The 15,523-nt window shown below is 32.2% G+C and overlaps 2 protein-coding genes across 7 annotated transcripts; both read right to left on the bottom strand.

The window, feature by feature from the left end:
* Window positions 1-1,403: 1,403 nt before the first annotated feature.
* On the bottom strand, window positions 1,404-3,283 carry LOC108489060 (ankyrin repeat-containing protein BDA1-like). Of its 6 annotated transcripts, none has more exons than XR_008272789.1 (3): window positions 2,821-3,283; window positions 2,216-2,287; window positions 1,404-2,114 (listed from the first exon to the last, which is right to left on the bottom strand). XR_008272789.1 is itself a non-coding variant. In XM_053020671.1 (2 exons), the coding sequence occupies exons 1-2, from the start codon at window positions 3,131-3,133 to the stop codon at window positions 2,092-2,094; spliced, it is 336 nt and encodes a 111-aa protein (XP_052876631.1). In that variant the 5' UTR covers window positions 3,134-3,282; the 3' UTR covers window positions 1,404-2,091. The 6 variants fall into 6 exon arrangements, 3 of the variants coding, with proteins under 3 accessions (XP_052876631.1, XP_017648800.1, XP_052876630.1); XR_008272790.1 differs by having other exon boundaries at window positions 2,203-2,287; XR_008272791.1 differs by having other exon boundaries at window positions 2,216-2,290.
* Window positions 3,284-4,570: 1,287 nt separating this feature from the next.
* LOC108488209 (ankyrin repeat-containing protein BDA1-like) lies at window positions 4,571-6,632 on the bottom strand. The gene is made up of 2 exons (XM_053020623.1): window positions 5,930-6,632; window positions 4,571-5,851 (listed from the first exon to the last, which is right to left on the bottom strand). The coding sequence occupies exons 1-2, from the start codon at window positions 6,524-6,526 to the stop codon at window positions 4,940-4,942; spliced, it is 1,509 nt and encodes a 502-aa protein (XP_052876583.1). The 5' UTR covers window positions 6,527-6,632; the 3' UTR covers window positions 4,571-4,939.
* Between the last annotated feature and the right edge of the window lie 8,891 nt (window positions 6,633-15,523).

The raw sequence follows: 15,523 nt of genomic DNA on the forward strand, positions 1-15,523 counted from the left end.
AAACTTAATCTTTGTGGCCACTCGAATCCCGCCACTCCAAGTCCATCGATCTAAGGCTCACCGCAAAGATGGGAAAAAGGGGGTGAGTTTGGAAAACTCGATGTGTAAAGTATCCCAACCAGAGCCCAAATCGGTTCAAGCTTTCTTGGGCCTAAGCCCTATTCAAATCGATGTTAACTAGGCCTTAGCCCATATCAAGATTAATCTGGGCCATAGCCCTTACGATATGAGTATCTTGGGCCTAGCCCATATCAATATCAATCGGGCCGTAGCCCTATTACAAGTCGAGATATATTGGGCCTTGCCCATATTAACATAGTTGGGCCCTTTAATACAGATTGGCCCATAATAAAACAATCTCATATGATTAATGCATGATAACCCCATCCAACCCCGCACTTCCTCCGTCCATCCTTACACTTCACTGGGGGAATAAATCACCCACGCCATCCCTACACTTACAAAGTGTTAGCACCGATTATGCACTAACTATAATCCGCAAAGAAAGTCGCTATATCGTAATATGTGGCACGACCACCGTAACAGGTTCTTCCTCCATAACAAAACCCAACCCCATGCAATGATATACATGTCATGGCATATAACAAATGTAATCGAATATCATGTATTTCACCAAAATTAACCCTAGGGGTATAACGGTCATTTAGCACTTAGGGGTAAAACAAGAATTTTCATACTTAGGGGTAGTTTAATAAAATTTACTATTATAGAGTTTACATACATATTCTAACCATTAACACATTAATGTAAGCACTTACCGAAGCGTTTTTATCGAATCGGCCCGTGGCCCACTAACCTATTTTCGCCCATTAAACCCAAATATACCGGCGCACGAATTACGCACTTTGCAATCATATTGCTTATGATTATCAAAATTAACAACCAAACCACTCACAAGTGCTCGCACGTCATAAGTTCATAAATCCGGCTTTTCGACTTTTCGCTTTTACCGATCTAGTCTATGAGTGGGTGTCGTTTACACAATTGCTTGTGACGAAAGCTTGACGAGTTCCACACACGAATCGCCTACAATCAATTACTAATATGTTAACTATGAATCCATAGCAACTTATCTACAAAACTCCTTACTAAAATCGACCATTAACACTTTAGGCACTAGTGTTCTTACCTTTCTTAAAAAAATGGACTAGATCTAACTCGGTCTTTCCAAATATCCAAGCCCTCGATTAGTAGCCTTTAATCCACACTATAAGAAAAAAAATCGATATCACCACTAAACCCTTTGAATACAACCAACAGGCACCCTTTGCATATAGGGTTTTTCGCTTTTAACTTAATTGAAAGAGAGGAAGAATGAGAGGTAGAGAGTTTATGGAAGAAATAACGAAAGAGAAAAGAGAGGGATTAGCTTAAGAACAATCGACAAGAGGAGAAAGAAAAGAGAAGAGGGGAATATATGAGAGAAGGAAAGAAAATAAAAAAATGAGAGAATTGTTCAGCTTTGGGGGAAGAAATAGAAAAGAATATGAGAAAGAAAAAAAAAAGGAGATAAGATAAGATTAGAATAAAATAAAATCTTTTTCCAATTTTAATTCCTTCCTTCTCCTAAATTCATGGCCAAAATCAAAGTTTGAATTTAATTCAAACTCCCACTACTGAGCAGCAGTCCCCCACTCAGCCGACTCCTCCTGCAGCTGGTACAGTTTCAATCCCATACGGTCCTTCCCACGCGCGTTCAGCAAAAAGAAACTCTTCTTTTGCACATAGCGCTGATCGAACCTGGGACCTCTAGGTTGCCCAGCACGCTGCTGACCACTGGGACGGGCATTTATTTTCAATAATATACCATCACATTTTATCTTAAAGGTTACCTGCTGAAGTCCCGTTCATTTTAAAAATATAACATTAAAGCATACCTTCTCCTGTACTCGAACCCCATACCTCCGTCCGCCTAGCGCCCACGCCCATGCTGCTGGCCACAGCACCAGGCTTCTTTCCTCGCTAATATATGGTCACAATAAATTATAAACCTTACCTGCTTCAGTTCTGGCCCACTTTAAAAATAAAACAGGATTCACTCGCATATGGAATCGAACCTGCGCCCTCTCCCTATGTCCAGCGCGTTGCTGCCACTGCGCCACAGGTGCTTTTTATGTTAAATTATACCCGCAACTCCTCTTAACCCTTATTTTAGTCACGATTTGCATATTTAAAAAAAACCTAAATTGCGTACGCTGTGCCTTGAACCCAGGCTTCTCCCTAGCGTCCTCCTAGCGTCCTTAGCCACTGGGCCAGATGCCTGAATCTGCTAAAATTCAGCCCTAATTTATTAATGAAGCCTACTGCCCAGATTCCCTTAAGAGGCCAAATTTAAACAAATTTTTTTCCTAGAGTTTAAACACCAAAACAACAATAATTTTATAACTATTATCTTCTTCTTTTTCCATACAATAATAATAATAATAATTTTATTATAATTTCAAATGATAATAATAATTTTCAAAAAAAATTCAAACATACTTACAGTAATATTTTTCTAATAATAATAATTTTATCTCATAATGCTAATTAAAATTTCATAAAAATTTAAAATATCCGTAATAATAAATACAGTAAAAATTTTCTACTGGTAATTTAATAAAATAAATTTTTTTCTGAAACGATAATATTTAAAACTTCCTAATTATTCAGGTTTTCTTCTATTCGAATCCCAGACTCAAAATCCAACTCTTTTAGGCCCCAAATTCAGGATGTTACGTTAAGGACAAATCTCTAAAATTCTATCCAACATGCCATCATGATTTCCAGCTTCACTTATGAAGTGCAAGGGATTCTTACCGTTCTTTCCTTTGACACGAACAAGATATTTATCAATTTCCAAGAAACGTAGAGCCATCTCTTTATGCCCTTGTTTAACTGCAATGTGAAGTGGGCTCAAGCCCTGTTGGTTTAGCTTCCTAGTAAATGCTGGCTTTAACTTCATCATTTCCATTGCAAACCTAATGCATCTTTCTTCTGCAGCAATGCGTAAAGGAGTGTTGACAAACTCCACCTCATCAAAGTGCCTCAAAACATTTCCATCTCTTTGAATTAAATTGTACAAACCAGTAACATTTCCTGTACGAGCTGCTGTTCTCAAACTTTCATCCATGTGAGGTGGAAGGACCAATTGACAGAAGAAAATTTGAAAGAGCTTAAGCCCACTTACAATGTTTACTAGAATGAGTGAAGACTAAGGTGGTCTGTGAAATGAAGTAGGTCTTTCACATGTTCATACTCCAAAGTTTAAAATAGGAAACATTTTATCAAGAATTGTCTGCAGCTTTGTTTATAAAGAAAGCAGAAAAAGGAATCTTTCAAGTCCGCGTGCTTACTATTTTAAAGAAAGTTACATTTGTCTTAATTTTAATTGATATTCGTACCCAGTAGGCTTTTTTATGAATCAACCCATTTTGTACAAATATCATATCACGTGTATTGGATAACTCTCGTGATACCATTTTATTTTATACCTTATATCATAATGATTTTTTATCACCAAATGATTTTTAGAAAAATTAAGAGAATATCAATTTTTTTAAAATTCAATTAAAAACAAGAGTAGATATTAATTTTTAATTACGAATTGATTAAATAATTATTAAATCACATCTTATAAAAAAATTAAAATACTTAAACTATAATTTATTAAACTATAATTTATAGAATCTACGTTAAAGAATTGAGTTAGGATAGGAAAGGTTATAGCAATGGATGTTTAATCTTTTGGTGCTGTGATCTAAGCCAACAAAGGAACAATAGAAAAGACAGAAATTGAGCAACAAAATATATACATATATATATATATATATATATATATTATGTTTTGAAGATTTCATTAACCTGGAGTTATTATATTATAAAACTTTTAGGTTTATGGATGGCTTCATACTTTAAGGTTAAAAATTGTGTTCATCCATGTGATCTAGTTTTATCCAATGATAAAATTATGCCTTCTGTATGCCCATACTCCAAATGTAAACAAATAGCATCTACAATAAAATTATTTGTTGAAATGATTTTATAGCTATCAAGTTTCAATTAATGAGATCTGTTGAAACTTAACTTTTAATAAAGAGTATAATTATATTTCGAAATTAATTTTAAATTATATAAATATATTTTAATTTTAATTTTAAATTTAATTCTCAAAAACTTAATTTTTAATATTTAATTTTTCTATTTATCGAACAACGTTTAAGTATTGCACTCACACTCGTAAATAAATAAATAAAGGCCTTGTATAATTAAGAAAGTTGAGAATGGGTTACTCCTCACATGGTGGAATTGGCTACAATAATGAAGGAGAAAAACACCAAGGAATTAGAAATATCCAATAATTGGAAGGCAATGGCATACCCTACACTGCTACACATACTATTTACTGTCAGTACACGTATTTTGTTTTCTTCACTTTTTCTTGTTCTGCATTATTTGGATTTGTGAGTAAAACCGATACTACTTGTTCATTAGACTCACTTGTGTATGAAATATCATCTCTCGAAAGAGCACACAAACTCTTCGGTATCACTTAAGGAGAAATGTAGAATTTTAACTTAAATTCTAACTTAAATTCAAATGCAGCAACCAGTTCATCAGTCCACAAAATCAACAAATCTCAATTCAAACACAAAAATAACTGGTGAAAAAAATAGTTCAACCCATAAACATTGACAACAAAGGGAAATTTGGAACACTTACCGCCATTCCCCTATAGAAAGTCTTTCCTACATTCAATAACTAGAAATCAGAGCTCACCAAAATGTCTAGAACCGATTCTACAATCACTTATTGCTCATGGTCATCAGCCTATAAACCGAGGAGCATTATTAACTTCTAAATCCAAAACACTAATATCAGCATCCAACCCTACAATGATAGTCTTATTGACTCATTTAAAGAAGTTTCCTTTGTCAATCTATATTATTCTGTATTTGGTAATCTCCAATATGAGTTCAGAATTTAGGATAGCTGGAATAAGAATAACAGCATAGATGCAAAGGGAAACGACTTGTAGGTGGAGGAAGAACCTTCTTTTGGGTACAAACCTGTATACCATATAATAGGATGTCCTGTATAATGTCACGAGGGCTAGTACCGTTGCCAAGCAGTAATTAGTAATGCTAAGACTAGGATAGGAAACGGATCCAAGATTCAGATAGTATGGATACTGAAATGCGAGTGTCCGTATGGAAACAGCAACTAAAAGCATGTAACAGGTCCCAAACAAGGAAAGTGTTATGAGAATAAACATGGAGATTGAACGGCTGGGTAGGAGATAGGCTGTTAAAACAGTTGCTGCCCAAAAGGTTAAAGTGTTGTATAGCCAAAACATTGTGGACACGTCTAGTATATTTTTCAAATTTTCTTTTCCAGCGAGTGGAGGACTTGGTACGGTTCCAGTGCTGGTTGAACCTAAAGATGCGTCATACTTGAGTGGGAAATCCTGGGAATTTGAAATGTTATCAGGCTGCTTTGGAGGTTCCAAAGTGGCAGTGTATGTAGCTGTTATAATTAGCACTGTGACTACTAAAAATGTGTTATGCATCTCATATGGGATTCCCTTCTTTCCACGACTTGCTATTGTTGCAATTTTTTTAAGAACTGGCATCTTTCCTTTTAAAGATTCGATGTGGAATGAAGAGATGGAAGTTTTGGGAAGCGAGGAAGAGGAACCACTCAAACCTCCTGCTTTGCTTATCATGTCTTTAATGGACTCCTTATCATCATCCAATGTGTATTGTGATGGGATATCAAGTGCAGTCAGACCCTCCGCATTTTTGGCATTGATATGGTCACCACACAAGCGTTCCAGCAGTACTTTTACCACCTGTTAATTAGAATATTCATACAAGTAACCTTTGAGTATATATATACATAAATAATTTCACTAGCAAAATTGTCGTACCTGAGGGCTGTTTCTGATAGCAGCAACATGTAAAACAGTGTTGCCATCAATGTCTGCCCAACTCAATAGTTCTTTCTCCCAACGGTTGGAAGCTTTATGGCAGCTCCTTATAAGCCACCCCACCAAGACTTGGAAAGCTTCAAACCTGTCATTTTTTATGGCAAGATGGAAAACCGTCTCATCTCGAACAGTCACATCTTCAATAGCCTCGGGGTAAACCTCAAGGAACTTGATCAAAAAATCAACATTTCCATTTTGAACCACGTGATGCAAAGGAGTCAAGCCCTCCCGCCCTTTGACACGAACAAGGCCTTCATCAAACCTGAGGAGTCGAAGCACTGATTCAGTTTTTTTATTTTGCAGAGCCAAGTGCATGGGGCTGAACCCAGCTTGGTTTAGCTTTCTTGCAAACGATGGCTTTAAGTTGATCATCTCCATCATAAAATCAATATGCCCTGCAGAGGCTGCTACATGCAAAGGAGTATTGAAAAAAGGTTCATCATCGATACGCTGTAAAACATATGGATCATTCAGAATTAACTCATACAAGATGTTTATGTCTCCTGTTTGTGCAGCACCTATTATTCTCTCATCCATAGCAAAGTGCGGAAATTTGCACAATATAGAAATGGAGTGAAGAAAAAACCGCTTTAGCGGAAGATATGATTATGTTAAGGATATAATGAAGTGTTTGATTATTTTTTCCAGACGAAGTGTTTGACATTTTATAGCACGTAATTATTTTGGATTTATATGTGATGTCAGCCTCTACACGTATACACGTAAATGTCACCTATTAGAAAGAATTAGTAATTATATTTAGTAATTAAATTCATATTTAATATATATCTTTAATCTAATTTTTTAATTCGATTTAATTTTAGTTAAAACGTTTAAAACATTTATTTAATCTAATTTCTTTAATATATTAAATAAATTAGATTAGAGAATATATTTAATATGGATGAATACTATATCATACTAATTTTATGTATCAAAATTTAATAAAGTGTCATTATTTTATTAGTGCTTAAAATTTAAAATTTTAGAATCATCCTAATATAAGGCATTCCCTTAATAATAATATTTGGTAGTGATACTTCCATGAACAAATTCAATGGTTGATAAATGGGTAAAAATTAAAATATATATATTATTTAGTGACTTAGTTTTTAAGAACATTTGATAATTCATAAAGAAAACAAATAATAATTTTTTCAATAAAAGGTGTGAAAATGATAAGTAGATAAGAACTACTTATAGCTTACAGCATGTTTGGATTAAAAGGAAGAAAAAACGAGGAAAATTAAGTAAAATGAGGGAAAGAAAATTTGTTTTCTTTGTTTAAGTTAAGTTGTTTATTTTTATCTAGCATTAGATTTTATATTTTACATTATTATCTCTTCTTTCTTTTTTCTTTTTACCTTGTAACAATCTTATTTTTATTTTCTATTTTTGGGTTACGAAATATTTAATTTTAAATTTGTTTGATATATATTTTTGAATTATTAGATCTCAATATTTATTTTTAAAATTTTTAACAATATTTTTTATTAACTATTTTGTTAAATTATTAGAAATCCTTCATTTGTAATTTGGTTAAGATATCTTTTTTCTGTAACACCCTTATTCGTATTTGTCGCAGAAATAGGGTACGAGGCATTACCAGAGTTTACTGAATTAATTTTTCATTATTACGAGTTAAATACTATTCATTTACCAAAACATGTCATGACGTCCTTTATATGGGCCTCCAAACCCAAAACATACTTCGGGACCAAACTGGGATTAAATCGAAACCATAGGGAATTTTTCGCAAAGTCTCAAAGGTTTTTTTTTTTTGTTATAAGCTTAACATGATCCCTTTATAAATATCCAACCTTCACTAAAATTTTAAAGCCAAGACCAATCCAAACCAACCAATCCATTTCAACCAATTTGATACCAAATCATACTTCTATTATAATTATACCATGCATTTAGTATATTCATCACTCTTTATTTTAATGCATATTCATTAAACAAGTCTTAGCATTTATATAATCATCAAACCATATACATGCCATATAAATCAAAAAGGAAATTTACAAAAGCTACTGGAGATCATCTAGATAGTGTGATCTTCAGTTTTGATCCGATTCTCTGTATTTTTTTCACGTCAATCTACAAGAGACATTGAATACACTCAAATAAGCTTATAAAAGTTTAGTAAGTTTATAGGCATAAAACATAAATCTTACCAAACATTCATACACTTATACAATATACACAATTACTAAGTTCACCTGTCAACCACAATCATTAGTGACTTCCCTTGTATAAACTCTCTACCACTTATCCATTTACTTTAATTCTTTTGGGCCCATTTGTCACTTACCATTCTTAATCAAATTAGGGAACGACTACGGAAAATTGAGTACTTCACTTCCACTTTTCCATAGTATAACTATGGTCTTGCGTACGGTCACTTATCACTTTCCAAAGCCATAGTCCTGCCATGGTCTTACACGGATCACATTTATTGTAATACCCCGAGAATTTTTACAGTAAAATATTATCCGTGATATAGTAAAATAAGGAAATAAAGTGACAAAAAGGGAAATTTTGAGTTATGTCAATATTGGGAAGTATATTATGACATATTAATTCAAGAAAGGATTAAATTGTAAAAGTGAAAAAAGTTTTGTGGCCCAAGAGTAAATATTCAAAATTTGAAAGATTAAAGTGTAAATATGAAAAGTTGAAGGACTAATAGTGAAAATATTTTAAGGGTGGAATGATCTAGAAATCAAGGAAAATTGATGAATTAGGACCAAATTGAATAGGTGAAGAATTATGAGGGACTAAATTGTAATTTTACCAAATTAAGTGATGACTCAAGAATGGAATTTTAAAAGATCACAAAGGGCAAAATGGTCAATTGGAAGAGAGAGAAATCTAGAGACAATGATGAAGTTGGAGATATTTTAAATAAATTAACTAAATAAATATTAGTTTATTAAACTTTAAATTAATTTTTAAATAATATTTTATTATTTTATTATTATTTTATTTAATATATATATGTAAGGAAAGAAAGAGGAGGATGATCATTTTTCTCATGCAACTAACGTGAGAAGAAGAAGAAGAAAGAAAGTTTTCCTTTTCTTACAATTTAGTCCTTCCATCAAAAATTCATTATTTTCACCTAAAAATTGAAAGAATTTACATAGCCATCAAGAGAGAAAGATAGCAAGGAGATGATGAGGAGCAAGAATATCAAGTTGGATTCAAGAAATAGAAGCTGGAAGAGAGAGAAAAATCAAGTTAAAGATTGAAGTTAATAACAAAAGGTAAGTACATCAAGATTTCAATATGTTTTTAAGTTTGTTATTATTAACAAAGCATGGAAATAATGTTATAGTAGAGTTTTCCTACATAAGGTCCTATGTTCTTGATATGTTAGTGAAGAGAAAATAAGAGAAAGTGATGAGAAATGGTGTAGAAAAAGAAAATAAGGGTGTTATAACATGGTAATTAATATCTTGCATTAAAACAGTTCTGGACAGCAGCAGTAGTCTAACTTTGAAAAATCACCAAAAATTGTAGAAATTGAATTATAGGATGAATAAAATATGAGATTAAATCTTATCGAGTTTAGTTTCTTATAGAAGAAATCATGTAAGCAATGAAATTGTAAATCATGAGATATAGTAAATTCTGTGAGACAAGGTCAGGATGATTTTGGGTTCCCCTGTTCTAATTTTGAAAAATCATCACAAATTGGAGAAAATAATTATGGGCCTAAATTTATATTTTTAGAATCTTGAATGAGTATATTTTCAATAGAAACAAACGGTAACATCATTCGAATTCTGGACGAGGAGATAATTAATTTTTAGTGAAGAAGTGCCAGAATTGTCAGACAGCAGAACAGGGGTAACTTTAAAGAATAAAATGTACTTATTGGCTAAACTAAAAATTCTAAAAATTTTATGGTAAGAATATATATGAGTCTAGTTTCAGGGAAAATTATCGGATCTTAATTTGGAGTTCTATAGCTCCATATATAAATAATTTAGTGATTATGACGCAAATAGACAACTTGAATATTCATAAAAGTAAATAATAAAAATTATGGATAATGTTACTTACAAGTGTGTTATCTACATTAAGGATGTGGAATGGAGAGGAGGAGGAGAAAAAAATATGTATGAATATTCATCTAGCATGGCTAATTTGTATATTTTAGGCTCAAGGACTAAATTGAATAAAAGTAAAACTTTATAGGCAATTTTGTAAAAATGACAGAAATGAAAAAATTGTATGAGATGAATTATTTTATTATTTAAATTACAAAATTGAATGAAATTATTAATTTAGTTCAAGATCGGGGGAAAACATGTTTTAGGGATTAAATTGAAAAGTGTTGAAATTATGGAAAATTTTGATATTTTATAGAATTCATGGACTGTTATCAATATATATGAGAATAATAGCTGGAAATAAGGATTAAATTGCAAGAATTTTATTTTTCTGACCCTAAGGATGAAATCGTCATTAATTAAAAGTTTAGGGGCAAAATGGTAATTTTGCCTAGAGCATTAATTAAATGCATTAGAATATGAAATGAATGAAAATGATGATCAAATTTATTTATAAAGATCCGGATGACTCAAATATCAGACTTGATCGTGGAAAAGAAAAGATATCGGATTAATGAAATTATAAACACAAACAAGCAATGAGATAAGTTCGTGTAACTTGAATTATATTCTTAAATGCTTGAGATTGTATGTTATTGATGTGAATATGATTTGAATGTTCATTGTATGAAAATTAATGAAACATTGATATATTTGATAAAAAGGGGAAGAAATCCCGGTTGAATGAAAGGAAATTTCGGTGGATCTCTGAAAAGGAATTGACGGTAAAAAGGATCTAGCCCGGACGGGTGATCCTATCCTGATATAGCCCTTCCAAAGAATATGTGAAAAATGGATTTAGCCCGGACGGGTAATCCGAATTAGGGTCTGAATTTAGCCTGGACTGGTAATTCAGATCCAAGCTCATTAGAGTAATTGTCGTTGCAGGGGATTTAGCCTGGACTGGTAATCCCGACAATACTCTATGAGTTTATATTACAGGGGATTTACCTGGACTGGTAATCCCACTGTAAGGATGAGGTTCGTGGGAGTGTGCTCTCTGATATGAAATGTGTAAGACCATGGTTGAAAGATACCATGGCAACCTGATATGAAATGTGTAAGACCATGGTTGAAAGATACCATGGCAACGTGATATGAAATGAATAAGACCATGGTTGAAAGATACCATGGCAACATGAAGGGAAATGAATAAGACCATGGTTGAAAGATACCATGGCAACGTGATATGAAATGGATAAGGCCATAGTTGAAAGATACCATGCTAACATGACGGGAAATGAATAAGACCATGGTTGAAAGATACCATGGCAACGTGATATGAAGTGAATAAGACCATGGTTGAAAGGTACCGTGGCAACATGACAGAAAATGAGTAAGACCATAGTTGAAAGACACTATGGCATCATGTCAAAGATAAATAAGACCGTGGATGGGAGACGCGATGACATCTATTGAACAATTGATATTCAGGTAATATGCATCAGATGACGAATGGTTATATAAAATGGTTGTGTGAAATGTTTACAAGAACTGGTCATATGGAAATTTATGTACAAAATAGTTGTATGAAATAATTATGAAGATAGATAAATGAAATAAGAATAAGTACATGGAATATAATTTATGTTAACTTTGATATAAACTTTACCGTAATAAATATACATAAAATATATGGAAATGATGGAGCATGAAATATTGATATAATGAAATGGTTGATATATACTTATGAAGAAATGGTAAGAGAATGATATGTTTCATGACATGTACATATATGATTATCTTTAATATGTTGATACAAGGAAATTATGTAAGTAAAACAATTATTAAACTCAAGTGTGACATGTCGAGAAAATAAGTATATCAATGTTGAATTGATGTGAAATATGTGCAAGTATACTAACAATTATGTGGTTTGACGCTTAGACAAGTGTCAAGCTATTGATTAAATGGTAACATGTTTAATTATAAGAAGCATTGAAATGGTAAGTACTTAGATGAAAATAAAATTTAAGATTTTGCGAAAATATTTTTTTATGATCCCGATTTAATTCCGGTTGGTTTTTAATGTATGTTTGGGGCTTCGAGGGCCCAATAAAGAGACGTTATGATTATTTTTAAAATATAAATAATAAATGACTCAGAATTATCTGAAAATATTCAGTAAACTCCGGTAATGCCTCGTACCTATTCCGGCAATGGATACGGGTAGGGGGTGTTACATTTATCACTTGTCACTTGTCACTGATCGGATAAGTGTAGCTAAAGCTACCACTTGTCACTTATCACTTGTCACTGATCAGATAAGTGTAGTTGAGGCTACTGCTTATCACTTGTCACTAATCAGAAGTACTCAAATCTGACGTTCCGCTCAATTTGATCATTTATTCAGTTTTCACATTGTTATTTTATTCTCAATTCATCAATAAATATACTCATCATACATTGTATAATTCATGAAATTAACATTTAATTATTAAATTTCAGCCATATGAACTTACCTGGGTCGATTTGCAAAATTTGTGAAAGTTCAGGGACTAATTAGCTACTTTTTCTTTTCCTCAACTTGCTTCGGGTTATCGATCTATCATTGTAAAACCATTCACTTATTAGTATTGACTTCACTTTCACTCTATTTCACATCCTTAATGTAATGACCTGAATTTTACAGTTATCGTAAAAGTGTATTTTCGGGTCTTTGTTTCTGAAAAAAATAGATTCGTAAATATTTATTAAAAATATTTATGAAGTTAATGAGTGTTAATTAAAGTTTAATAAAGTGAATTAGTTTAAATTAAGGATAATCAGATAAAAGGACTAAATTGAATGAAGTGTAAAAGTTTAATTATAGATTAAAAGAAAGTGAAAAGGACCAAAATGACAATTAAGCCATTTTGCATAAGATGAGATGGCAAACTTAAGAAAAATCTGAGATATTCATTTAGATTTTTATTTATTTTCTAATTATTAAGGTTATTAAAATTATGATATTATATGACAAGTGTAAGGTGATAACAATAATAGTATACGATTTTTATATGATAATTAAATAATTATATTATAAGATTTTATGTGATAAATATATTAAATTATGACAAATGTATGGTTGTAAATGGATACAAATGTACTAGTAAGATACACATGAATAAATAAATAGTACTTATTATTTAAGTGTATATATATATATATATATATATATATATATATATAAAGGAAATAAAGAAAGAAAAGAATAGAAACGAACAAAAAAAGCAAACGAAACAGAGAGCAGGGGAAGGAAAGAAAGAAAAAGAGAAAGAAAGAAGAAAATGGAAAATTAAAGGTTTGAAGCTTGGAATTTTAATAGCTAGCGTTGTGCCGGAAAATCTCGACTAAGCGAGAAAAAGACAAAGTCGACGAGGGATAGCTCAAAAATTACGGTTTGTATTTCTATAAACCGAATCTAATAATTATTTGTTGAATTTATTATTTAATATGAATGGTAATAATTATTATTATGGTATTGAATAGAATAAAAATTCATGAATTATATGTGATTATTGATATTGGATTGAATGTGTGATAAGTATGTGATTATTGAGAAATGAATTGAAATATTTACTAGTTTTAAACATCGAAAAAATGACTGTTATTTAAAGGAAGATTGAAAACCCTATTAACAGTATCGGGCTAGTCGGATATAGTTGGTATACCATAGGATTGGAAGTGTTCAAGGATATTCCGACTTTGTGTCGATGAGACGTTATTTGTGTTGACTACTGTTATCGTTCCGGATTCATTCCGAAGAGGTACTCCGTACCTGACTGTTACTGTTATTGTTCCAGATTTGTTCTGATGAGGTACTTTGTGTACCGCCATCACATTATTATCATATCAAGTATCACATCGACATGATGTAATCCGGGTCCGGTCACACTGTGTACTATCCCCGGTGTGTAGGTTGGATCCGTGTATCCGTCCAGGTTCGAGTCATGTTAATAGAAGTAATGAAAAATATTAAAGACTGACTGCTACTAAATAATTGATTGTTACTGAATAAACAACTGATACTGAATAAATGATTGTTACTGATTAACCGATTATTACTGTTGACTGACTAGTACTGAACAATAAAGATCAATTGGTTGTTACCAAAGAATATTGACTGTTATTGAAATGAAATAGTACAGAATATTGAATGAAAGGTGAATAATATTATTATTCAAATGAATTGTAAATAAAAGTACTGAAAGACTAATTGTTACTGAATATTGGACTGCTACTGAATGTTTGAATGATACTGAATACTGGGTTTTACTGAATAAATATGAAAAATCAATGGATAATGAATAAACATTGAAACTGTATACATTTCATCGAAAGTGATTAACAAGATCTTAGTATTATAAATCAAAAACAAATGATTGAACTATTAAGAGTAATAGATTGAATTCTCAAGGTTCACTGATATATGATTTATTATTGACTTAAGTATCGGTTTATAGAAATACCACTAAGTCCATACTCAGCGTACGGTTTGTTTCCGTGCGTAGGTTAAATAAAACTAGACCGTTGAATTAGCATTCCAGGCCGATCCCGAACTCATTAAGGTAAAGCATGTTAATTGTTGATAATGGCATGTACCTAGGATGTCTTAAGTGTGTTATTTTGCATTGTGATTGTAATAGTGAAATAAGTAAATTGATATTTGATAATGACACATGATAAGTGTTTTAAGTCAAGTATTAGATTGTTTTAGTATTGGTATTTTATATTGGTTGTGGTTTGAAATTTGCAGGGTTGGCTAGTAAAGTGTGAAAGGTTCGTTACTGAGTCCACACGGCCTGGCACAAGGGCATGTGACCAGACTGTGTGAGACACACGGCTTGCTCACGGGCATGTTGTTAGGTCGTGTGTCTCCTGCACCTAAAATGCTACAAAACAGATTGCCACACGGGCTGAGCACACGGGCATGTGTCTTGGCCGTGTGAAATTAATTTGTTCATAGGCAAAAGTCAGAGAGCTCCACGAGTAGAAGACACAGGCGTGGCACATAAGCCACACGGGCATGTGGTACTGTTCATAAAAAGGAAAATTTAATAATTTTATGAAAAATTTTATAAGCTTCCAATTGAGTCCCGGTTTAGTTCTAACATACATTTTAAGTCTCGAGGGCCCATTAAAGGAACATTAAGATATATTTTATGAACTGAATTGTATTTTCTTTCTTTATTAATCATAATCGAATTGTAGTGACCGGTAATACTCTGTAATCCTATTTTGACTACGGGATAGGGTTAAGGGGTGTTACATTTAGTGGTATCAGAGCTATTTAGGTTTAACCGATTCTCAGATTAAATCAAGCTCAGAACTGAATCTAAAGGTACATGCCATAATTGAGTCAAAGTTGTGTCGGGGTCGGATGCTGATATATTTGCTTGGTTCTGTTTTATAGTTGAAAATGTTATAC

Source organism: Gossypium arboreum, chromosome 10 (genome assembly GCF_025698485.1).
Source record: "Gossypium arboreum isolate Shixiya-1 chromosome 10, ASM2569848v2, whole genome shotgun sequence".
NCBI lineage: Eukaryota > Viridiplantae > Streptophyta > Magnoliopsida > Malvales > Malvaceae > Gossypium > Gossypium arboreum.

Excerpts from the sequence above, each read along its gene's own strand:
- LOC108488209 (XM_053020623.1), bottom strand. The coding sequence starts at position 6,526 with ATGGATGAGAGAATAATAGGTGCTGCACAAACAGGAGACATAAACATC. Across the intron at positions 5,852-5,929 it reads CTATCAGAAACAGCCCTCAG|GTGGTAAAAGTACTGCTGGA; the intron begins GTACGACAATTT and ends TCTAATTAACAG.
- LOC108489060 (XM_053020670.1), bottom strand. The coding sequence starts at position 3,133 with ATGGATGAAAGTTTGAGAACAGCAGCTCGTACAGGAAATGTTACTGGT. Across the intron at positions 2,291-2,820 it reads TCGTGTCAAAGGAAAGAACG|CAGATTCAGGCATCTGGCCC; the intron begins GTAAGAATCCCT and ends GCTGAATTTTAG.